At 44.9% G+C, this 26,510-nt stretch overlaps 1 protein-coding gene across 2 annotated transcripts in view; it reads right to left on the bottom strand.

Annotated features, from left to right (window-relative positions):
• The window catches only part of ATP10B (ATPase phospholipid transporting 10B (putative)), a 563,398-nt gene that overhangs the window by 193,427 nt on the left and 343,461 nt on the right, over nt 1-26,510 (bottom strand). For both annotated transcript variants that reach the window (XM_078653419.1, XM_078653417.1), the window contains exon 3: nt 21,585-21,862. In XM_078653419.1, coding sequence (XP_078509545.1) covers nt 21,585-21,859 — 275 coding nt within the window. In that variant the 5' untranslated portion in view covers nt 21,860-21,862. The remainder of the gene's footprint in view (nt 1-21,584; nt 21,863-26,510) is intronic.

Here is a 26,510-nt window from a genome sequence, read left to right as displayed (position 1 = left end):
TACATTAACGTTATAGTTAGGTTAAAATGTTACAAGCACAAAATCATAGAAATTCAGCTTTTACACCCCATGGCAACTATACCTCGCTCCCTGAACATGCGCAGATCTATCATCAATAATTTTACTGCAAGTGTTACAGTGATATTATCAATGATGTCATAGACGATATCTTGAGTGATGTAATATCTGGGGTTATTAGCAGTAAATGGCGAGGCTGAATTTCTACGGTGTTGTGCACATATAATCTGAACCTAACTATAACGTCACTGTAACCTTTGGCTTTTTAGTTAATTTTTATGTTTTTTTTATAAATCTATTTCCTAACTTCAATGTCCCTGTACCCTTAGGATTTTACAGTGAATTTCTAGGGTTCTATTACCATTAAGATGCCCATCGCAATGCACAGTGGGGAGGTTTTAGACGCAGGGCCTGACATGGTACTATGCTGCCCCTGCCCCCCCCCCCTTTTCATCTATTGTCAAAGGGCATGCCCTTGGTCCCGCATTGCAGCCCTATGTGGCTGCTGTTCTGCCACTGTTCTTCCTGGCTGCCCTAAACAGTTAGCTTGCTGCCCCATCCACCTCCTCTATACTCTCTGTTTTTCAAGTCCATGCACGATCCCCCTCCCTCCTGCCCTGCATGGTCCGATGAGCTGCCACTGCCCTCCAGCCAGCTTGATGTCCCTACCCACTCCTCCTGCCCTATGTTGCCCAATTCTATGCCCCATCATTGCCCTCTAGCTTATCCTCTGTGCTTAGTTTACTGTTCCTACCCTCCTTCCCCTGCCCTCCAATGTCTGTGTATATGCCCCTGCTCTCTCCCTTTTGCCCACCATGTTCCATGGACCTGCCACTACCCATCCTGGCTACTCTGAGTGTTCTCTTAGTCTAGGACTGCCCATTCCTGCCTGCCTAGAATGGTCAGATGGCTGCTGCCCGTCTCTGACACCTCCACCCTGCCTTTTCAGGTTCCAGGCCCCTATCCTCTCCCTTCTGTCCTCCATGCTGTGTTGTGCTGCAACTGCTCCTATTACCTGCCATGCATGGTCTATTGCGAAGCCCCTTCCCTTACCCTCTCTTGTCTGTATCTATGACCCCTCTGTTCTGAACTCCATTGTCCTTTGTGCATGGCCCTGCCCCCTCCCTCTTTCCCACCATGGCTGTTGTGCTGCCACTAACCATCCTGCTTGCCATGTATGGTCTTCTGTGCTGTCACAGCCCCTCACACTTATTCTCTATGGTCAGCTTGCTGCCCCTGACTCCCATCTTCCCTTTGTTGTCTTGGTGTATGCCATTATAGTCTCACTTGGGGCCTTTATAGTATGTTGTGCTTCCAGTGCCCATCCTGCTTGCCCTTCATGGTCCGCTTGCTTCTCCTGAACTGCCCCCTTGCCCCCTGCCCTCAGTTTTCCATGTGCATGCCTTTATCCCCTCCCTCCTTGAGGGTCCGTGACGATTTTACTCGTGTTTATAAACATTGTCGTAAATACATAATTTCGGTATCAGTGAACCGCAAATGATCCATTTAGTATATCCTGATGTTTTCGCTATGCTACGAGCAAGAGCACTCCAGTTACAAACACATTTCTGTTCTACCCATGGCATCCATCTTAGATTACGGCAGACATTTTGTATTCCTTGCCCTCACATAGTCAAATGGACACGCAATGCCTTTTTTTTTTTTGATTTAAGGACACGTAGGCTTTAGCCGGCGATTCACCTTGCGAGTGACACGTGCACCTTAGGCCAGCAACGCTGTAGCAGCATGACTCGGCAAGAACTGCCTCCCCAGCCTGAGGCCAGTCCTGCTATACTGGTTCTTGTGTTCGTTGGCCTGATCATGATTAGGCGGCCGAAGCTGGTAACCGTGCCCATTTACGACCCACAAACATCTCTTATCCTGTCTTTCTATCTTCCACACCTGGCTCTGCTCCTTTCCTTCTGGGCCTTTATTAGGGGGAGGTAACGAAATTTACGATGAGGCGGTCCGGGTCTTGAATGAAGAATTGACATGGGATTATGATGGACTAGTGGGAACCCCTCATTCGTAATGTTTTGACATCAGATACTGTTGACGATTCCTGTGCAAACGCCAAATATTTATTGTTTAAGACACGAATGTTTAGAACTGTGGTAACATGAAAAGAATTTGCCCCGAGCAGAATATTTGGTATATAAGGAACAACCCTCTTTGTACAAATTGAACAGGCTCCTAGACACTGCCCGTGTGCAGTTTCTGTGACTTCTGTGTCCCTGCAGTAATAAACCTTTGGTCTTTGACGCCACCATCGAGAAGCCCGTGTTTCTGTTTGTTTGTGCACCGAGACAGGTTGAACTCCGGGGTCTTCGGGTGTTGTCCCTGACACCTCTGGACGGAACCAAAAAGTCCAGAACTCCAATTGGCGCCCAACGTGGGGCGACGTCATTCGGTACCGGTCCAAAAGCCTGAAGAGTTCGAGGAGCTTCGTGTGAAGATTTCAGAGGGAGGCGCCCCACTTCATCGATCCCGGCATATCGCAAAAGTGGCCCCGACGTTCTCTTCCGCGAGGGTTCCCGTTCAGACGGCTGCAGTGGTCCGTTGCCTTGACCGTCGCCCTGTCTTGGACCCGAGGTGCAGTCCTTAGTACGGCGAGACGTGACGGGTTTCTCCTTGGTGACGTCTTCAGTACCTCAGTTAAGTATTTTGTGAGGGTTGCTCCTGTTTGAATAATCCTTTTAGTTCTCAGTTCAGTTCAGTTCTGTAAGATTATCACTGGTTATTCTGGTTACGATAATCATTCTGTTCAGTTCAGGTATCGATACATTTGTCAGTTCTGGTAGGCCTAAGTTCTTGGTTCGAGTGCGCATCTTTTCTGTTTGTGTCTTGTTTGTTTTGTGTTCCGGATTATAAAATGGTAAGTCGGAAAAATTGTATGTTGTCTTGTTTTAGTTGCAACAGTGATTCCCAGTTGGAAGACTCGTGTTTGGTTCCTCCGATTGGAACTCCCCTTTATGATCTATATTGCAAATTTGGTGTGGGCCCTATCTCTTATAATGAGGTATGGATCCGCTTCACGGAGAAAGATGGTGTCCTTAGTTGGCCACTACATGGTAGTTTTGAACCTGAAGTTCTCGATAATCTAGAAAGAAGGTTGTTTAAGAAGAAAGCCCGGCCGGCAATGTTTGATTCTTTCCGTTATTGGCGAAAAGAATCTAAACAGAGAGAAATTAAAAAGTTGAAGAAAGAACAGAAAGAGCAAGAGTTGACTTTAGAACAGTCTGCTAGGCAGCTGCAACTCAACGAGTCTGAGAAAGCGATGGAGGTGGCCGATAGAGAGCGTAATTTAGCGATAGACAAGTGCTATCCTGCTTTACCATCGAGTACGGCTAAGATAGTAGAGGACCCTGAAAAGGATCCCCTGTTGTCTTACTTGTTACGATCACCCCCACCGTATGCACAGGGTGCTACGGCTCCACCTATACCGAATGTTCAATTACCGGTTGCTGGACAACCTGGTGTCCCTGTTCCCGCTCCCCTGAATCAAGTTCCTGTACCTCCTGTGGTCAATATTAATGTTCCTTCGACAACCCCTCTTCTAGGGTTGCCGGCTTCTTTACCTATGCCTGTGTCGCTCACACCTGCTACTTCACAAGCTATTTTTCCTGCTACTCCTACTGTTCCTAATCTATCTGTTCCAACTGCTACTCTATTTACTGCTTCTGCTAATATTATGACTCCGCTTTCTGTTCGTCGGAGAATCACTGATTCTGTCTCCAATATTCTATCTCCCTTCTATAAAACTCTGATTAAGACTCCTACCTCTGACTCTGTACAGAGGCGTAGTCAGCTTCCTAGTACTGAAGAGCGAGAAATATTAGATTCCACTGCTCTTAGGTGGGTTTCAAAAGTTGGAAGATATAATGTACGAGATGTATTAGATACATTTATGCAATGGAATGAACCGACACAACGATATGTGTTCGATGAAATGTGTTTCCTTCTACGTGAGGAATTGGAAGAGGATGACCCTGAATCAAATCTAGAAGAATTAATTAATGTTCAGAAAGAGTTTGCTGCAGGTATGATAGTTGGACAAAATATAAAAGAAGCGATGGAACTGGTTCTAAGTTATAGGACCGACTCATCCCTTCGTTCACCGAGAGAGTTAGAGAAACGCAGTAGGAAACAAAATCGTCAATACCCAATGAGAGAGGTTCCACCAATTTGGCGTGAAGCTGTGCAAGCTAATGTAAACCTTGGTATTGCAGCCGCTCCGGCCCAATTCCAGAGAGTATGGATACATATTCCATGGAAGCGAGCTGAAGTATTAGCAGTGAAACAGGCCTTGCCAGATCCACGTAAAAATCCTGCAGGGTACTACAAAGAGTTGGCTCAAACGGTTGACGCTTGTGTATTGAATCTTGCTGACATAGATCTGCTATTTGGTAATGTAGTACCGCAACCAATTTGGGCTAAAATTCGTAAAGAGAATCATCCAGTTGCCCTAGGTGGTGACTGGGCAGCTATAATTGCAGCGGATGGTCAACAAATAGGTGGTTCCAAACCAGAACCCCTAATTGCTAATTTGCCTGGTAGAATAATCGATTTAATTAAAACCTTGATGCCAGCATTGCGCGTTAACTGGGACAAATTGTCCGCGTGCAAACAGAAGAAAGACGAAAGCGTCTCAGACTTTTTCACAAGATTCGAGGAGACTTTCGTGGATCATAGTGGTCAGGATATGAGCACAGAAGGAGGCCAGAGATTATTTGTTGATAAATTTGTGCACAATCTGTTGCCAGAACTTAGTGGTAAATTAAAGAATTCTGAAAGTGCGTGGGCTGTCTCTACGACTGCGCAAATACTTGCGACTGCCCAGTACTATGAAAATAGGGATAAAGAAGAGAAGGAAAAATCAGATAAAAAGACGAAAGATTTAAAAACTAAAGTACTTTTACAGCAAGCTTATCCGCCTCGCACGAATCAGACTAATATGCAGCAAGGGTCATATCAAAGAACGGAATATAATTTTCAAAGACCACAATACCAATGGAATCAATGTGCTTATTGCAAAGTGGAAGGTCATTACAAAAATGAGTGTCCAGTTCGGGCACAAAATAATGCTGCGGCAGCTCAGAGAGGTCGTGGTAGTTCTATGCAAAACTCTAGAGGTCGAGGACGAGGTGCTATGCCTCCGCAGACGAGTGATCGCCCTTCTAATTATTTCGACCAGCGAAATGGACAATCTGCCCAACAGAATAGGTCTCCACAATATCATGTTGAAGACTATTATGAAGCTAGTGAGGAAGGTCAGCAAAGTGAGTACTAGGACAGCCATGGACAAAGAGAGGGAGTAGTATCAGTTCCAGTAGATCAAAGTGGGCCTTATGTCGCAGTAGCAACATCAGGTATAGTCGAACCGTTTCTGTTGGATACTGGTGCAGCAAAAAGTTCTATCATACATGCGAAACTCCCTGGCGCACCTTTGTCTGGCTCAACAAACGTTTCAGTAGGTTTTTCGGGCGCCCCTGTTCATAACCCTGTTTCTGGTCCTTTGTCTATTTCAGTTGGACCCTGTCAATTGAAAGCACCCCTGATTTTGACGACAGGTTGTAATGAAAATCTGCTTGGTTTAGACTTGTTAAAACGCCTGTACGCGACATTGTACTGTTCTCCAGAAGGAGTACAGCTTACGTTGGGTAAAAGAATAATCTCTCCGATGTACTTGTCGATGGATGCGCTCCCACCAGAGCTGCGTTCACTCCCTGATACTCTTTGGGCGACTGGTCCTAATGATGTAGGTCTATTGGAAATTCCACCCTATGTAGTAACTTTGAAAGCAAATGTCAAACTTCCACGAATTCCACAATACAGAATCTCTAGTGAAGGTGAGCGTGCGCTCCTACTGATAGTGCATGATCTGATTGAGAAAGACGTTATAGAAGAAACTAGAGGTAATGTCTGTAATAGTCCTGTACTGCCTATTTTGAAACGAACTGACCCTACAAAACCTCCAGTATATAGGTTTGTAATTGATCTCAGAGAGGTTAATAAAATTGTGATCCCACAGTTTCCTGTGGTTCCAGACATTACTGCATTGTTAACGTTGATTCCTGCTACAGCAGCATGGTTTTCGGTTGTCGACTTGAAAAATGCCTTTTTCAGCATTCCGATAGCCGAAGAAAGCAGAGATATCTTCGGTTTCTCTCTAGGAGGACGAAGCTTCAGGTTTAAACGCGCTCCACAAGGCTATTGTGAAAGCCCATCCATTTACAGTCAAGCATTAAAAAGCCAGTTAGATTCCTTCGTACTTCCTCTTGGTTCTGCTTTAATACAATATGTCGATGATCTTCTAGTGGCTGCTGATGACAAGGAAACTTGCAAAACAGCTACGATTTCTTTATTGCATCACTTGTCAGATTTGAATCACAAGGTGTCACCTTCAAAAATGCAATACTGCTGCCAAGAAGTGACCTACCTAGGTCATCTCTTGTCAAAGGAGGGAAGGAAGTTGACCCCAGAGAGAATAAAAGCAATTACACAGATGAATGTTCCTAGCACGCAGAGAGAAGTACGTGCCTTTTTAGGTATTACCTCATATTGTAGGCAATGGATCCCAAATTTTTCTCGTTTAGCAAAACCATTGGTAGCCTTGACTGGGAAAGGTGTTCCGAGTCCGGTACCATGGTCTGCAGAATGTCAGCAGAGTTTTTCTGAATTACGAAATGCACTGTGTTCAGCACCTGTATTGGGTACACCCGACTACAGTAAGCCATTCACGCTCTATGTCCACGAGAGAGAAGGTTGTGCATTGAGTGTTTTGACGCAGAAATTTGGTGATAAACAACGCCCTTGTGCGTATTTTTCATCAACATTAGATCCAGTAGCTAGAGCGTTGCCTAGTTGCTTGAGAGCTACAGCCGCAGCTGCAGCTTCCATTCGACAATCTGCTGGTTTAGTAATGAACAATATGCTAGTGGTTATGGTTCCTCATGCGGTGGATACACTCATGAACCGAACCAAGACGCAACACCTTACCAGTGCTAGATTATCAGGTTATGAACTGACACTGTTAGCTAGTCATATTCAGATCAAAAGATGCAATGTATTGAATCCAGCAACATTGTTGCCGACTAGCCAAGAGTCGAGTGATTCCGAACCACACGACTGTTGTTTCAAAACTGAAGAAGAAACCAAAGGACGTATTGATCTAAAAAACACTCCGTTATCAGATCCAGATGGCACGCTGTATGTTGATGGGTCTTGCTTCAAATTGGAGAATGGTGATGTGACTGCTGCTTATGCAGTAACGACTTTGAGTACGATTGTGGAGACTGCGAGAGTGAGTCAGAATTCTGCCCAGGCTGCAGAATTGATCGCGCTAACAAGAGCGTGCGTTTTAGCTAAGGGAAAGAGAGTGAATGTGTTCACAGATAGTCAGTACGCGTTCGGCGTGGCCCATAGTTTTGGCCGTTTGTGGAAAGAGAGAGGTTTCATTACGTCCCATGGGACTAAGATTCAACATGGTCAGCTAGTTAATGACTTGTTGGAATCTCTAACCTTGCCGACTGAAGTTGCGATTGTGAAATGCAGTGCTCATAAGGCAATCACAGATGATGTTGGTCGTGGGAATGCTTTTGCCGATGAGACTGCAAAACAGACAGCTAGAAATATGATGAGTAGAATGTATGTTGCAACGTCTGCAAGATGGATTTCTGAGTCTGGAATGTGTGAAGACACAGTGGAAAGCGTGAAGGAAATTCAGAAAGAGGCGACTGAGGAGGAAAAACTTGCATGGAGAGAGAGCACGGGTAAATTGGACTCGAGTGGGTGTTGGATTGACTTGTCGGAACAACAGTGTTGGATGTTGCCTGATGCGTATGTGCTTGCAGTAGTGACGATGGCACATGGAACAGCGCACATCAGTTCAAAAGGGATTTGTAAGATGTTGGCTCCGGTCTGGAAGAATGATGGGATTAGTAAGTGTGCAGAGAGAGTGGTGAGAAATTGTATGGTATGCTTGATGCATAATCCTGGCAAGGGAATCCCCACACCTGCAGGTCACTTCGCTCCTCCTTCCTGCCCCTTTGAAGTGATCCAGCTAGACTTCATTCACATGGATCGTTGTAATAACCTGAAATACGTCCTAGTGGTAGTTTGTGCTTTCTCCAGATGGATCGAAGCATACCCGCTAAAGGACAATACTGCCTTATCCACTGCCAAAATTCTTCTTAAAGAATATTTCCCCAGATACGGAATGCCACGGATTGTATGGTCAGATAACGGAAGTGAGTTCGTAGGGAAAGTTATGCAGAGTGTGTGTGCCGGCCTAGGGATTAGACAGAAGTTTCATAGTGCGAATCATCCCCAGTCCGCGGGTTTAGTCGAGGGTTACAATGGCACCCTTAAACTGAAACTTGCTAAGATACAAGCATCCACGGGTTTGTCCTGGCCAGACGCATTGCCGTTGGCTTTGCTATCAACAAGAGCAACCGTACATTCTAGAGTAGGGCTTAGTCCTTATGAAATAGTTTTTGGTCGTCCTGCAAATGTTTGGGGGGTACCTAGACCAAAAGAATTCAAGCAGCTGGAATACCCAATGTTAATTGATTACCTTTTCGACTTGACTGCTAAATTGAGTCTTATTCACCAACAGGTTTTCGATGCATTGCCAAAGCCACCGGAGAGTCCAGGCCATCAGCTGAAACCGGGTGATCAGGTGGTCATCAAAAATTTTGCAAGAACGAAAAATCTTCAGCCCAGATTCATTGGCCCTTTCCAAGTCCTACTAGCAACGAGAACTGCTATTCGTGTGGCCGGAAGGAAAAACTGGATCCATACGACACATGTCAAACGTGTGCCTCTGCCACTTCCTTACGACAACTGGGTAAAGAAAGGAATCGGTGCCTCTGAAACGGAACAAGTCCCCAGGTTCATACCTTTCAGCGATGCAGAACTGATCACGGATTCACCAAATTCTGACTCTCCTCCTGAAACTGCTCTTTTGAACGCTGAACATTTGCCATCTGCGAACGTGAACATTGCAACGTCAGTTGAAAATACATTGTTTCCAGATCAGACAGCTCCTGCAAAACTGAGATACAACTTGCGACCTCGCAATATGGACAAATAAAGCAGGAAACTGCCTATTTTCAGATTTGAATTTTCTATACATTGCCTCCAGCCAGGAAGTTTGCTAAATACTTTGTATTGTTTCTTTTTGTTTTAAAATTGCCTTGCCGTCTGGGTAGCCGTAGGGTCGTGGCTGTGTGCCTAGTTGAATCTGCGGGGGTCAGACACAAGGTCGATCTTTCTGTTAGTTCTGGGAGCTCCCAGGGCTGATAGAGGCATTTTCATCTACGTACACATCATCAGTGGTCGCGAACGGTCGTAGAAGATGGAGCTTCCTGAGCTGCAACGAGAAAATGTAATTTATGTTCGTAGAAATAGACTGTACAGAATACTTCACAGCAAATGCTTTCTAATGCAATGTGCAGTTACATTTTTAATTGTTTTGATAACGTTGGTGGGTGGAATCGTCTTTGGTGTACATTTGATTTTTATGCCAGTAACTACAGTACCTCCCCTTGATCCTACTACTTCTACGGTTTCTTCTATGCATTCTTTTCACTCATTTCCTGAACACGAACAAGCTCGACGCTCAGAATTTATTAACAATACATTTGTACAGCTCTTGCATCAACACCAACTGGTAGTTAATACTACAGACTGCTGGGTGTGTGGCTTGATACCTCACACTATGGATAAAGGCATTCCCTATCTAGTCTTGCCTTTTAGCTACAATGGATCATTTCAGGCCTTTCAGACCATTTTTTCATATGCCCTTGAGACCTATCCTCCGCGTCCACCACGGTCCACTAAATACAACTCAGCCAACAAAGCTTTAGTCCAGGGAATTATTGACATGATTAAAGACGTCAATAATACTCCATCTTACCCTAGAGATGAATTACGGGTGTATTTGAGTTGGAACTCTACAGAGTATCGCCTTAGTTTGGGAGAAAGCAAGCGTAAAAGCTCCACTTCAGTTTGGGTCGTGCCTCACCGAGGTCAGGTCTGTTTGCAAGGAAATGGGAGAAATCTGAGAGCTCAACTAGGGAGGAGTGAGTGCGTTGAGACTTACGTATTTCCGTCTAACTCCTCCCCTGCCTTCCTGACTGCTAGGGGTACCTACTTCATCTGTCAGGACAGAGCATATACATGGCTGCCTGCTGACTTTTCAGGTTCATGTTATATTGCTCGATTGTTACCCCCGACATACACTGCTTCTTCAGATTATCACAAGACCAGAGTAGCAAGAGGTGTCTTCAGCAAGGAAGATACCGCTGGTCAAGAAGCTGGAGACTTTTTCAAAGGTTTCCTTCCGTTTTGGGGGCCTATGGCCAATAGTAGAAATCTACGTCAACTAACACGGGTAGTTGAATCTACTATTACAGAAACTGCTGGTGCCCTTAGTAACTTAACAGCTGAGCTTCAGGCGGATCGTCTCATGATGTTGCAGAACCGTATGGTTCTAGACGTAATACTTGCAGATCGAGGTGGGGTATGCAGAATGATCCAATCGAGCTGCTGTGTCTTTATTCCAAATAATGCTCCAACAGTCTATGAAGCAATCTCTAAGCTACACAAGATTTCCGACTCTATACACGTAGATAAGGGAAACTGGTCCTTCATGGAGTGGTTTTGGACTCTGGTATCAGCGTGGGGATGGAAGGTTCTGATGGTCATTGGTGTCATCCTAGTATTTCTGTTCTCGTGCTGTCTTATTATCCAATGTGGTCCCGCTCTGTGTAGTCTCTGTGCTGCAACCTGATTCAGAAAACCACCTGCATTAGGAGAAAAGGCACGAGACAGGATGATGATACAACAACATGTCACTGACCTAATGAGCATAGAATTAGACTCTGACTCTGACATAGACTGAGTAATTGCCTATGTAAGGGCAAAAGGAGGGTCTGAGGTTCCGTGACGATTTTACTCGTGTTTATAAACATTGTCGTAAATACATAATTTCGGTATCAGTGAACCGCAAATGATCCATTTAGTATATCCTGATGTTTTCGCTATGCTACGAGCAAGAGCACTCCAGTTACAAACACATTTCTGTTCTACCCATGGCATCCATCTTAGATTACGGCAGACATTTTGTATTCCTTGCCCTCACATAGTCAAATGGACACGCAATGCCTTTTTTTTTTTTTGATTTAAGGACACGTAGGCTTTAGCCGGCGATTCACCTTGCGAGTGACACGTGCACCTTAGGCCAGCAACGCTGTAGCAGCATGACTCGGCAAGAACTGCCTCCCCAGCCTGAGGCCAGTCCTGCTATACTGGTTCTTGTGTTCGTTGGCCTGATCATGATTAGGCGGCCGAAGCTGGTAACCGTGCCCATTTACGACCCACAAACATCTCTTATCCTGTCTTTCTATCTTCCACACCTGGCTCTGCTCCTTTCCTTCTGGGCCTTTATTAGGGGGAGGTAACGAAATTTACGATGAGGCGGTCCGGGTCTTGAATGAAGAATTGACATGGGATTATGATGGACTAGTGGGAACCCCTCATTCGTAATGTTTTGACATCAGATACTGTTGACGATTCCTGTGCAAACGCCAAATATTTATTGTTTAAGACACGAATGTTTAGAACTGTGGTAACATGAAAAGAATTTGCCCCGAGCAGAATATTTGGTATATAAGGAACAACCCTCTTTGTACAAATTGAACAGGCTCCTAGACACTGCCCGTGTGCAGTTTCTGTGACTTCTGTGTCCCTGCAGTAATAAACCTTTGGTCTTTGACGCCACCATCGAGAAGCCCGTGTTTCTGTTTGTTTGTGCACCGAGACAGGTTGAACTCCGGGGTCTTCGGGTGTTGTCCCTGACACCTCTGGACGGAACCAAAAAGTCCAGAACTCCATCCTGCCTTGTCTGGTCCATTGTTGTGCCCCTGCCCCCTTCCCTCCTGCCTTTCATGGTCTTTATGCTGCAACTGTCCACCCTGCCTTCCTGCTATGGTCAACTTGCTGCCCTTGCCTCGTTCCCTCTGTGGTCCATGTGCATTGCCCTGTCCCCTGCCTATTGTTTTCCATGGCTCATTGTGCTGCACTGCCTTAGCGTTTTCCCTGTGTGGTGTATTGTGCTGCTGCAACCCATGACGCCTGCCCTGTAAGGTCAGTTTGGTGCCCTTGCCCAATTCCTCCTGACCTCCGTGATCCAATGTACCATACTTGCCAACATTTTGAACTTGGTAAGAGAGATTTTGGAAACAGAACTTGGGGAATTGATTTGAACCACTGACTTACACTAAATAAAAGAGGAGATTTCAGTCAGAAGACAGATGAAATAAAGCCCTTTTGGGCACAAAGACATTGGGAATCTCCTGCCTGAATTGGGTCTGTTGGCATGTATGGTTATACTGCCACTGCCTCTTCCCTCAATGATCTGTTATATTGCCATGCCATTTCTCTTGCCTCTCCTGCATGGTTGATTGGTAGCACCTGTCCTCCTTTCCCCTGTGCTGCAAACCACCCCACTACCTGCCCAGCAGGTCAACTTGTTGCCTCTGCACCCTCTTCCCCGCCCTCAATTATACGAGTCTTTGCCCCTGACCTCTGCCTCCTCAAGGTATTTTAATGAACAACTAGATTGCTAACATTCTATATTTATTACAAAAGTGTGGCACACCTGAAGTCATTTAGTGTAATCAAAACTGTAATGCCTAAAGCATTTCCGTTAGAAATTATAAAAATGAGAGGGTCTCATTCCCATGGAAATTATGGTTAGTGCTCTAAAAACTAAAATGTGGAGATTTTTTTTGAGTTCTCATAGTGACCAAGCATCTACAAATTATTTGCTATCTTGATGTTTTTCCATCTAGTTGATCACTTGTTTATGAGTTACATTTAAGGGAGAGAAGGTGGCATTACGGTTAGAGCTGCAGATTTTGCAACTGGGGAACTGGGTTCGAGTTTTGGCGTCAACTCAACATCCTGTGATTCTGGGTAAATCACTTAATCTAGCCATGCCTAAAACCAAAATAAATGTGTCCTTGTGTAATGTAACTGATGCTCATGTAGAGAACTGCAATACCTTTGGGTCAAGTCTGTGTTATAGAAGACTACAAAAAATAAAACAATTAAGGGGCAGAGTACGATCGTGCTAGGAAAGCCCTCCGTACGACTCAGATATGGATGGCTCTCCTAGCGAATTTCACACTGCAAGTCCGAGATACCGATTACAATGCACCCTTATAATGACGGACTCGGTTCGCTCAAACTCTCATTGAACTCAATGGGTGCCTGCATACCGAACACGTACACAAGCTCCCATAGTAAAAAGGTGTGGGTGGAGAAAAGCGTACACCCTGTGGTGGGCACCCATGGTACCCGCCACACTGTACAAGTATGGAAAGGGGGAAACCGTGTGTACCCCCCATGAGACCTATTCGGAGGGGTCCGGTTGAAGAGGGGCCTGCTACAGCCACCTGAAGTCTGATTCCCACAGCCGTTTTGTTGAGACCGAGTCGATACGGCTGTCCGAATCGTGCATCGTACTCGCTCGTTCGGAAGTCGGCTCCATTGCATGGCACAATTTGGCTGCGTATGAGTCGGACTAACTGGATCGGGTTCGGGAACGATTGGGTCAACGCGGACGAGATCTTCGCATTGTACTTGGTCAATCAGAACGGAGGAAGATTCAGTTGGACATATAGGCTCCGAATCGGATTTGCGTGTTCCCCAGCCCGTCTGGAGACCTTCCTAATGAGATCCAAATCGGCCCCTAAGTGTTTTGCACACTTCTGTCTTTGGTTGATATTTGTGTTACATTTGGGCTCTTTTTTCTTTCAGCCATTTTAGGAGACTTAGGGCTAGATGTAGGTAAATCTTTTTTACCGATTCTAAAATACCGAATTTTACCGATTCGGTATTTTAGAATCGGTAAATTAGATGTAGGTAATAATTCGGTACTTTTTACCGAATCGGTAAGATTCGGTCATTACCGAATTGGTCATTACAGATTCGGTATTTGCCATTCATTCCTATGAGCCTGAAGGCCCATAGGAATGAATGTCAATTACTGAATCGGTAATTACCGATACGGTAAATACCGAAAAAGTCAAGGGTGGCAGGGTGTCACTTTGACACCCTGTTGCACCCTTGATTAGTGCTTGTGTGCCCTAAGGGCATGTATGTGTGCCACATGGCACAGGTGTAAATGCACATATTTGAATTTACATTGGAATTCGTAATTTACCACCAACTAATAGTTGGTGGTAAATAACGAATCCTTAAAGCCCTGTAGCACTGTTTACAGTGCTACCTACATCTCAAAATACAGATTCGGTAATTTTACCGAATCAGTAAATTTACGATTCGGTAAAATTACCGATTCTGTAAAATTACCGAATCTGTATTTTGAGATGCCCTACATCTCAGTATCCAAATACCGGTCGTTAACGGCCTAAATTCTGTATTTTCGGCCGTTACCGACCGGTATTTGGATACCTACATCTAGCCCTTATTGGTTATGAAGCTCCTTAATTTCCACATGTACTGTAGTATCCTCAGTACAACATGCTTTCAGTTTTCCACTTCGATTCCATCAAGATGACTTCTTACTTGCAATCGCCATGAAAAAGTCTATGATTAGACGAAACATGTGTTGGCAAAAATCCTTGCTGGGAGTACCAAAAGAATAAACCAACAAGTTGAACACTAAATCTATGGACTCTTGTGACTATTTATATTTTGAGAAAGGATATCATTGGCCTCCTTTGAAATATTGCTTAATATATATAAAAAATAATTGTGTTTAAATATAAAATTTATGATGGTAAAATGTATCCATTACATCTTGGACTATTGTACTCATTTATGAGAGTGCTCTATTTTTGCATATATGTATATTCACTAGTTTTCTAATGTGTAATTAGCACCTATTGGTAGTAGGTGAACTGAGCCCTAATAGCACCTCAACCTAATTGTAAGTTGTTTCTTTACTGATTCACACAAGACTCGACTATATCCAACCTTGTAACCTTGATGGTGCGGTAATTTCCCAATTGGGGACCACTACTACCTCACTCAAATTCACTATCCATCAAGATGGCATTTAGATGTGCCACACTTTTGGGATACGATCTGAATATTAGCACTCTAGATGCTCATTAGAACACTGTAGCAAAGTTGCTGCTGATCACCATGAATTAAGTGGCAGTCAGCTGCTGGGCGTTGAAAGTGCATGTTTCAGTCTGTATGTTGAAATGTTTTAATGAAATAGAAGAGAAAGATATTTGAGAACTCACTTAAAATGTGTCATAATTTTTCTTCCTACAGCACTATGACAAAATGAACCCACTTGTGTTGTTTCTTTCTAAATGATATATTTTAACTTTTACCAGTTGGATTCATTCAAGGTGGCTTTAGGTGTGCTATACTTTTGTCATAAGTAAGACATTCTGTGCTTTAGTTATTGTTTGGAACACTCTGGGAGGCTGACGTGGCATACAAGGAAATCAACTAACAGGCTGTCCCTATTGTAAGTACATTTTACTTAGAATGTCAGACCTCATATGGCTGAGAAAGAGTGTGTGAATTTACAGAAAATATGCTCTCATTTTAGCTTTGGGAGCACCTTCTATGGGAAAATCATGAGAAAATCATGAGTAAAACTAGCCACAACTCCCAGCGGGTATTACGGCGGGCTGGGGAGCTCCTCCGAGTCATGGGAGGGAGGGAGGCAGAGAGACGGCGGGGGAAGGGCGGGGGAAGGGCTGAGGGGGGGAGAGGGCGCTGTGCATTCCAATGCCGAGGGAGAAGAGGCAGAATGCATTGTAGGTGCACTAACATGACATTGTCTCAGGCTGCATATGCAGGAAGCACACCGTGCACTCTTTGGGCCTAGTGTGTGGTCTAGGAGCCTCTATATCCCTGACCATATGAACTCGAGGTGGGCCCGAAGCGTCCCCCCTCCTTCCCGGATCCCCGCGGAGGCAGCAGTCCCAGGGGCGGTGCAGTGACATGCCGTCCCCGTGGGCCTGCCGCTGTGACTCAGCCGGCAGCGCCTGGAAGGTGCAGCCCACGCACCCTCTCGGGGTTACGTGAAGGTGAAGCAGGAATTGAGATGGACCCGCCGCTGGGAGGGGTGTTTGTTATCTGGGAGTCTGAACCCTGCTGGACCCTGGTGCCTGTGTCTGGAGGACCGGCACCAGGGCTTCAGCAGCAGTACCGAGCGTGCAGTCAAGGTGCCCACCTCACGACGTACACAATGTGGAGTACAAGGTACCCCGCAGGGGCGCCTCCCCTATACCCTCTTAATCCCCACACAGCCAGGTAGAACGGTGCGTCACGTCAGCCTGCAGTCTCGGGTCTGTCACGAGATAAGACTCCATGCCAGCTGAGCGGGCTCGGGAGGGGGGCGGTGTGGGAGGCCGCAGCCGAGGCTTGTCTGTGCTGGAGAGGAGGGGGAAGTGCTCGGAACAGCTCGTCTGCATCACGGCTGTACTGAAGAATTTTCTTATCTGCTTGTTAAAATAAACAAGCAGATAAGAAAAATCTTTACCACAGCCGTAAAGCAGGCCATGTTGTCAGGAGGGGCTGTCCGAAAAACGGACAGGGTGGCACCCAAAAACACTCATTTCCATTGGGAAGCCAGCGTTTACCATAAACGCTGACACTACCCAATGAAAAGGAGGGGCGGGGCTTCCAGTACCCTTTTTCTTACAATATCTCTCGCAGAGGCGGGCAGCTTCGTTGCCACACCCACACGCGAGACCTAAAAAGAAGAGAGAGTGAGTTAGATTAACAAGTGCGTTGGGCAAAATTGGATAATGTGAGACAACTGGAAGTGCGTGTGGGCTAAAAATAAGCAGGTATAACAAAGAGGAGAGAGGGAGTGGAGTGAAAAAAAGGCACTTGTGTGGGGAAGGAGGGAGGCAGTGTGGTGAAAAGGTTTTTGAGTTTGGAGGAGAAAGGATCAAATGTAAAACAGAGAGAACTGAGAGTGGGGTAAGAAGACGGAAATAAGTGTGCAGAAGTGTTTTATGGTTGGGTAAGGGGTTAAATGATGCCAGACTAGGACAACCCACAGCTACACCTCCTGCATGTTCCAGCTGCGCAGGATTAGGAAGGTGGCCTATCTCCTCACTCCTGAAGCTCTCCTGCAAGTAATCATGGCCCTTGTCCTCTCCCGCTTAGATTTTTCGAATGCTATCTATCACGGTCTGCCTAAAACATCTCTTTCCAGACTACAATCTGTTCCAAATCAAGCGGCGAGATTGGCCTTTGGGATTCCGAAATGGCAATCCGCCAAACCCCTTCTTTTAAAACTGCACTGGCTCCCCGTCATCTCGAGGGCAGCCTTTAAGATCGGCTGCCTCACCTTTAAATCTTTATCCGTTTTTTGTCCCGTCTTTCTGAAATCCCTCATTAGGACCTACAGTCCCTCACGGAACCTGAGATCCTCTCATCTTCACCTCTTACTCATTCCCCCTGTCAAACTCTGCAGATCCGGAGGCCGGAGATTCGCATTTCTGGCCCCCAAACTTTGGAATTCCTTCCCCCTTTCTCTCAAAACCTCTAACTCCCTCACCCTTTTCCGTAAATCCCTAAAAACTTGGCTCTTCCCTCAATCCGGTTAAACCCTTCCAGTCCCTCAGTATTCTGCCAGCGCCAGGAAACCCACGGTGTCAGCGCACTTTACAAGTTCCCCTTACAATACAATACAATACACCCTCCCTAGGCAATCCCATTACTTCAGATAAATACTTCTGCGTCTAACAGGAACACGTAGTTGATTGTCATGTGCTATATATAAACTGTCAGGCAATATTAGTCCTGCTGAGACCCTTTTATTCTTTCAAAGGTCGAAACGCCATCGACACATGTACATAGACATTCTGGTTTTTATAATTGTGATACAATGATTTATTCCCTGTGTCATAAAGTTTACTGTATATAAAACTGTTGTCTTCTGATATACAGCAACCAATATACTGTGTATGTTCACATTGTACTTCACTCTCCAGTATTTGATTTTAATTTTGGTTTGTCCTTTCACCTGGGGTGTACTCACTCTTACTTTCTCCTTGAGAAAACACAAATTGCTCTTCTTCATAATTCTCGTTTATTAAAACTCGGTTCGGCTGAACCGCAGTTGTTCATAACTACTGGCTGTGCTGTAATCTTTCTCAAAATTCCTTATTCAAGATTACTGTTAATTGAATCAAACATATTGTTCTAAAGATTTAATCTACACAGAAAGGTCTATATACAAAAACCTTTTTAAGAACGAGTTCCATGTGAACGTTTGTTCCAAGGATAAATATATAAACTGCAGCACATGCAAAAAGGGTGCCGTGTTGGGATGAAGAGAGCTGTGCGCTACACAGGACAGTCAGAATTTAACACAATCTTTAAATTGCAGGCCGCCTCCGAGGTACCATCAGACGATACTTGTCTGCAGAAGCCCAATCAATCGGCAATAACATATCAAAGCCCACCCCGCGTGTCTGCGGCTCTTTAATGCAATAAAAGTTTTACATCTGGAAGATGAAAATGCACACCAGCCTGAGGCGTGAATGAAATCCAACTTATGAAACAGAAGCAACAGAAAGATTTATGGTTCAAAGCAAAAATGCGAGAGGGAGGAACATTACTTTTTCACAGCAAAACAAATCTGTAATTAGATATATGAAAATGTGATAGAAAAGTGTGCGTGGTAAATATTTTCACTGCACGTGGTGGGTGCGCGTTCAGAAACAACGGCAAAGGCATAAAGCTTTCGTAAAGTTTAGAAAATGTTTACCCACGTACCAGTATTATTCCAAAGCGCCAAGAGGGAGGTGGAAGAGAAAGGTCAGAAATAACGTTTTCAAAATAAAATAACTGCATAGATCTTTGATGTCTTGATTTAGCTACAAACATTTAACAACTGTACGCAAAGGTGGCGCTGAAGGTCTTATGGCATCATGCACTGCCAGGCATCACTGTCCAGAGCCTGTCTCAACCAAACCAACTATATGCATCCTCTTTGCCAATAGCCCAGACAGGCCCTTATTCAATCCCACCACCCATCCCTTTCCAACCCCCAAGCCTCGTCATTAGAATAATGTAATATAATGCTTAAACACTAAGGTGCCCAAGCACGTGCAAACATTGTCCAACAGGCATCAGAACAGAACATGCGTTATGCCCATTCCGAAGGGTGTATCAATGTCCATAAATAACAGTGACTGAAAAGATTCTAGATGAATTTGATTGCATACGCCTTTCTGTTGTGTGGAATCACACACATACATTTTTATGCAGCAACACTTTTACTCTTTATAATTCTTGTTGTTTCTGGTTACTGCATACAACATCTAAATTTGTCCACCACAGTCGTTATAAAGTGTGAACCTTCAACACCTTGTGTCTCCTAATGTGCACCAGCCCCCCACTTGCTTTCCCCACCTTTTCAGAGCAGTGGATAGGTAGAAGCGGGTCTGCCCCCGGCATGGGGGCACTACTGGTCATTCTGGGACTGCCTGCTGTTCCCTATTATGGGGGATGATACTAGTCATTCTGGGACTGCATGCTGTTCCCTATTATGGGGGATGATACTAGTCATTCTGGGACTGCATGCTGTTCCCTATTATGGGGGACGATACTGGTCATACTGGGACTGCATGCCATTCCCCCTTATGGGGGGCAATACTGGTAATTCTGGAACTGCATGCTGTCCCCCATTATGGGGGGCAATACTGGTCGTTCTGGGACTGCATGCTGTTACCCACTATGGAGGACAATAGTGGTAATTCAGGGACTGCATGATGTTGTCTATTATGGGGACAATACTGGTAAATCTGGGACTGCATGATGTTCCCTATTATGGGGGACAATACTGGTAATTCTGGGACTGCATGCTATTCCCTATTATGGAGGACACTGCTGGTAATTCTGGGACTGCATGTTGTCCCCCATTATGGGAGCACTACTTGTCATTGTGGGACCGCATGCTGTCCCCCATTATGGGGGCCAATACTGGTAATTCTGGGAAAGCATGCTGTCCCCCATTATGGGGGGCAATACTGTTTTTTCTGGGACTGCATGCTGCCCCCTATTATGGGGGGCAATACTGGTCGTTCTAAGACTGCATGCTGTTCCCCACTATAGAGGACAATACTGGTAATTTTGGGACTGCATGATGTTGTCTATTATGGGGACAATACTTCTAATTCTGGGACTGCAAGATGTCCCCCATTATGGGGGCACTACTGGTCATTCTGGGACTGCATGCTGTCCCCCATTATGGGGGACAATACTGGTCGGTCGTGGACTGCATGATGCCCCCTATTATGGAGGACAATAATGGTAATTCTGGGACTGCATGCTGTTCCCCATTATGAGGGACAATACTGGTAATTCTGGGACTGCATGCTGTTTCCCATTATGGGGGACAATGCTGGTAATTCAAGGATTGAATGCTGTTCCCCATTATGAGGGACAATACTGGTAATTCTGGGATTGAATGCTATCCCCCCATTATGAGGGACGATATTGGTAATTCTGGGACTGCATACTGTTCGCCATCATGGGGGACAATATTGGTAATTCTGGGACTGCATGCTGATCCCCATTATGAGGGAAAATACTGGTAATTCTGGGACTGTATGCTGTTGGCCATCATGGGGGACAATACTGGTAATTTTGGGGCTGCATGCTGTTCCCCATTATGAGGTACAATACTGGTAATTCTGGGACTGCATGTTGTTCCCCATTCTGGGGGACAATACTGGTAATTCTGGAATTGAAAGCTATTCCCCATTTGAAGGGACAATACTGGAAATTCTGGGATTGCATGCTGTTCCCCATTATGAGGGACAATACTTGTAATTCTGGGATTGCATGTTGTTCCCCATTATGAGGGACAATACTGGTAATTCTGGGATTGCATGCTGGTCACCATTATGGGGGACAATACTGGTAATTCTGGGACTGCATGCTGTTCGCCATCATGGGGGACAATACTGGTAATTCTGGGACTGCAGGCTGTTCACCATCATTGGGGACAATACTGGTAATTATGGTACTGCATGCTGTTTGCCATCATGGGGGACAATACTGGTAATTCTGGGATTGCATGCTGGTCACCATTATGGGGGACAATACCGGTAATTCTGTGACTGCATGCTGTTCACCATCATTGGGGACAATACTGGTAATTCTGGGACGCATGCTGTTCGCCATCATGGGGGACAATACTGGTAAATCTGGGATTGCATGCTGGTCACCATTATGGGGGACAATACCGGTAATTCTGGGAGTGCATAGTGGTCACCGTTATGGGGGACAATACTCGTAATAGCTGGGTTTATGTGCAAGGATTCTAGGTGGAGCCATGATTTCTAGCCACGTGGTACCCCGCACGAAGACCCGGCCACCCCTTGACATCATGGTGACTGTTTTATCAACTTTATTTAGAGGCACCGGTCTTGCACGGTGTCATCTTCCCATATCCACAAGAGCCCGTCCGCCTCTGATCACCATTAGTCCTCCTGACAAGATACATTCCATAGGAGCCGTGGACTCGCCCATGGCGCGCCTACCTGTAAAACTGCTCCAGGAGATTCTTGGGCAGGAAGCTGAGCAGAGAGTATCTGGTGGTGTGGATGGAATTGTCACTGTAGTATCTGGAGAAGACCTTCCAGTCCTTCTGGCGCACGTGGTTGTTTGGGTGCACCACACGCTGCTTCTCCAGGGTGTGCAGCAGGCCCTTCTTTGTGTTTCCCAACAAGGGTGTAGATTCCGATACATCTTCAGAGCGCGCTTCTCCACCCAGGCGCCTACAGCGGTACAGTGCGGAGTCCACTGAAAAGGCCATGTCCTGTGTGGAATGAAAGAAGTCACACATGAGCTGAAAGGAACGTGCCTGCATCGCGCGCCAGGCGCTTCACTAAGAAAATCAGAATTTAGACACAGCTGTTAACGTCTCTATACACAGTTAGACAGTATTTTTTCAGTGGAGCCCAACTAATGGCCATTAAAATGGGCCATTAATACCAGACCCCTATTATCAGCCAATAAACATATTGTTATCTTTTCATCAAAGAGGGCGGAACCTCCATCTCCCAACACTTCCTGCCCCCATCTCCGCTTACTTATGTTTGTCTGCCTCAGTATTTCGCTCTACCAGTCTCTCTCTCACTCCGATACCGTATTTTTTCTTGTGCCCCTTTGTGTGTTTGTCAGTCTGCTTACCATTGTCTCTCTACATTTCTAGGTCTGTACATCTGCGGCCGCCTGTCGATAAGTGATCACCCTTTTGTCAATTTGCCTTTGAGCAACTATTCTGGTCTGTTGCTTTGTCGATTTGGCATCTACGCACATATGTTGTTCCATAGGAGATTTTCTCCACCCCGCGTGTCAGTCTCTCCAGTATGCATTTCTGCAGCTTGTCCATTTGTGTGTCGGGTTTGTCTGTCTGTTAGTTTGATTAATATGTCTGCTTTCTCCGATTTGTCTATTTAGTGTGTTTGGTCTACCTCTCTTGTTACAAGGTACCTGTCCAATCTGTCTCTCTGTTCACTTGTCAGCTTGGTTCATGTCCGTGTCAGTTTACCTATTGAGTGAACATACTCTGTAGTACATTAACTGGAGACACATAGGAGATGTGCTCGGGGGAATAATGGTGGGCCCAGTAGTCACACACAGATTGAGAATCTAGCACCAAAGAAGGTAATATTGGATCCAGATATGGAGTCTTTTTGCTCCCATCGACAAAGAGATATATTATGATGCATTGGCTACAACAAAAAAGCCTCATCCCTGTGCAGGGTTCCCACAGTCAGTCCTGGGCTGCCGGATCCATGCCAGAATTTTAGCATTTCCCCGTTCAGATACATGTAGTTATCTTAAAAATCTGGCGTGGATCCGGCCCTCCAGGGCCGACTTTGGAGAACCCTGTTGACCTTGGGCAATGGAGTTAAAAAGCACCAGGAAATGGAAGGTTCCAGAAGAGCTTCGTTGAAACGTATGAGAACTGATAATAAGCTGAAGGGTGACTTGCGAGGCTCAAGGGGAATATTGACTGAATTTGTCCGAGATGAGGAAACCTGCACTTTGACTCCGCAGACTGTTACCGGATGATACAACGTATTCAAGGCGGGGAACAGGAAACAATTGATGTTTTTTGCATATTGCATGTCTGAAGCCAGACGGCTGGAATCATTAATTCGTAAATTCCAATGTGAGAGTACACTGAAGACTGTGCATCATTGATCCGGTGTCTGGCGCACCGATGTAACCATGGTCTTGAATGAGAGATTGTTTCCTTGTTTCACAAAATGCCAACAGAAATAGCTTAAACAACTATCAGTCACAACTGGAGTAACTGCTCTAGTTCTGGAAGCCACATCTCGAGTATTGTGTCCTCTTTAGTGGCAGCCACTGAAGCACTGCTTCCAGTTGTGTTGCCAACATCTAGACAATAGTGTTGCGATGCTCATGGCTCAACAGCAGGAGTGTTCCACACCTCCCAGAGGATAGACAGACATGGTTCATGGCTCGAACACGTGTCCAGTGAAGGAGGTAAATACTCGAACGAGCCACATAAGGAGTAACATGTGGATACAGGACATAGAGAGGTGGTAAAACATCTAATGGGAATAATGAACATTTATCGCTGATCATGGCCTACAAGCGACTCTTGGTTCACTATATGATCATATTTTTCACAGAATGAAGACAGAACAGTTCAACTGTACAGGAGGTGAGAAGACTGGAAGCAAACACCGTCAAAGTCAAAAGGTCTGGCCTTGGCAAGCTGGTACAATGATTGTTTTTTTTTCTAATTCAAAGCATATGCCACAATAATAATGATAAAATTAAGAAACACGCCGTCACCTAAAAGTAGTGGCGCTATGCTTGAAATAAAAATATTTTTAAATGTAACCATGTAACATCAGTTTAATTTAACAGTACAGGTTCTTTCTAGCAGGCAGTGTCTGTAGAACAGATATAGAAACTCTTCTTAAATTTAATGCACACCATGGAAAAATTTGACTCTTTTTAGCACAAAGAAAAAGTTCTATTTATTTTTAAGTACGGTACACTGAAGACATATTTTAAATCCGGAAGAATTACTATTCCCAAAAAAAAGTCCACAGTATGGAAACAAAGAAAAATCAATCGCAAAATAAAGCAGAGGCTCACCAGCCGCGAAAATAAAGAGCACTTATTTTTAAGTGGATGTGCAAATCCAATCAGACAAAATGGCATTAGTCACAGTGCAAGAAAGCCAGTGAATTGAATGGGGTAACTATTGCCCATGTTATATGCTTCGGTGGGTAGAGGCCAAATGTGAATGACAGCTGAACAGGCCAGTGGCCGATGAGCACTAACAGAACCAATATGCATGGAAATATGAATGTATTTTTTAATTATGATTTTTTTTATTACATGAGGCAGGTGAGGCATCTATAGTCAGACCTAAACACAAAACAGTGGCCCTCAAATCATACTTTAAAACTAGTCAGTACTACTGACTACCTAATACTCCAGCGCACGAAACAAACAAAAACAGTCATATACAATGTATAGTGCTCCCTATTGCTTTCATAAACAAACAAGTCTAAGAAACCGCCAAACACCCTGCTGTTTGGGAATGGCCACTCGTGTTTAAACAAGACGCCCATCACATATAACAGATATTTGGACTTGCGTTCAAATATGTGGACATAGCAATCGAAATGATAAACCAAACCTACAAATAAGGGCAGTTTGTTCTCAAGAAACAAGAGAGGATTAATTCATTTCTAAAAGTTACCAGGTGCATAAAACCGAGAGCTATGCTATAGGGAAAAATGGGATTTGCCTAGGATCATGCATTGCGTCAAAGTGAGAAAGCGTTGATTAGCAATTAGTTTACCAGTTGCACCGTCAATAAATTAAAAAATAAATTATAATTGGGTACCGCAATTTATTGAGCCACAAAAAGAAAAAAAACCTTGTTCACTTTGGCCTTAGGCATCAATGTATTTGAGTGGGATTTGTGTACAAAGGGGAAGTGACACAATATTCTCAGACTGTTGTAATCAATTGGCAGCGTTCCTGAGAATGTTGCTTCAAGTTTTGCCTTTAGAGAACGAGAGATTCATTTGCCATATGTACCCCCAAGTGCAGTCCAACCAGAGTCAGTGAATCTTCCTCTCCCCATTGCAACAATCATTTGCAACACCAATATGTCTGGCATTGGCTGATAGACTGTAGGCGTTTTCAATGCTTGTTTTGTCATGTTTTTGTAAACTGTTATTATTGAGGGGCAGTGAGGACCTCGCCAAAATAAAAAAACATAAATATTAACTAGAGGCGAAAATATTGCATTGGCCTCACAAGGCACACTTTGCCTCAGCAGTCTTTAGTATTGAAGATAACGTCTTTGTGTGAATGTGAAAGAGCAGAATACGGTCACTCACAGTGAAGTCTTTGCTAATGCCCGACCTAATTAAGGAGCCTGAATGTGGTGCATTTTTTTTTTAAACATTTATGGTTCTTGCCTGCAAGGGACAAGTATATGTCCGTAAACGCCAGGAATCTATTGCAAAAGACCATGGTGCTGGTCCAGCATCTACACCTCCTCTAGGAGCCTCCTCCTTGCCATAATAGATGCATGCCAAGGCTCAAAAAGGTAAGACCACATTTGAACAAGCGACTACGACATAAAAAAGTCTTAACAGCAAAAGTCTTCAAATTTCCTAGAGTAAGTTTCCCAGAGTCTTAACCTGAAGATATTCTGCTACCAACTGTTCACCTGGTTTGATGTAAAACAGTTCGATCCCCAATTCACTTCTAAGGAGGACCACTTGTTCTGGATCGAACTCCCGCTCATGGTCCAGCCTGTTACGCATGCACAAGCACTTTCCATACCAGGGCAAATGAATAACAAATCAATATTTTCATCATGAAAATTATAATTTTCTGAACCATGGTTGCCAGGAGACACTCCTTGCCTTGGATCTTAACATCATGTCCTACTGAAGCCACGTGCTTCCCTACATTAACTTCTATTCATGATCTTGGCTGCACCCAACAGTCACAATCCCTTTCCATCAGGCAGCACCCCTTTATCAAGCATGCATTTCCCATAACTTACAGAATGACCAATGCAGACATTTTTAGGTCTCCTGTGCAAATGCAGCGCATGCGCTGAATCGCTTGCAAGACTCTATTGCTGCTGCTTTCTGTCCCGAAGGGAGAGAGGAGGTGGCACGCACTCGGACAGGCGATGTGCACGCGCGGTGCGTGCGTGTGTACATATCCTAATCCGATGTAGCTTTCACGCGTGTTTTGGTTTAAGAATAGCAGGCACCATTAATGCTCCTCAAAGAGTGCACGGTGTACTTCCTGCATATGCCGCCTGAGACAATATCATGTAGTGCACCTACAATTCACGCTGCATTCTGCCTCTTCTCCCTTGGCATTGGAATGCACAGCGCCCTCTCCCCCCCAGCCCTTCCCCCGCCACCTCTCTGCCT

Source organism: Lissotriton helveticus, chromosome 7 (assembly GCF_964261635.1).
Source record: "Lissotriton helveticus chromosome 7, aLisHel1.1, whole genome shotgun sequence".
In the NCBI taxonomy this organism is placed as follows: Eukaryota; Metazoa; Chordata; class Amphibia; order Caudata; family Salamandridae; genus Lissotriton; species Lissotriton helveticus.
Note: the sequence above shows the minus strand (reverse complement) of the source record. Positions and strands in the feature narration are given on the sequence as shown.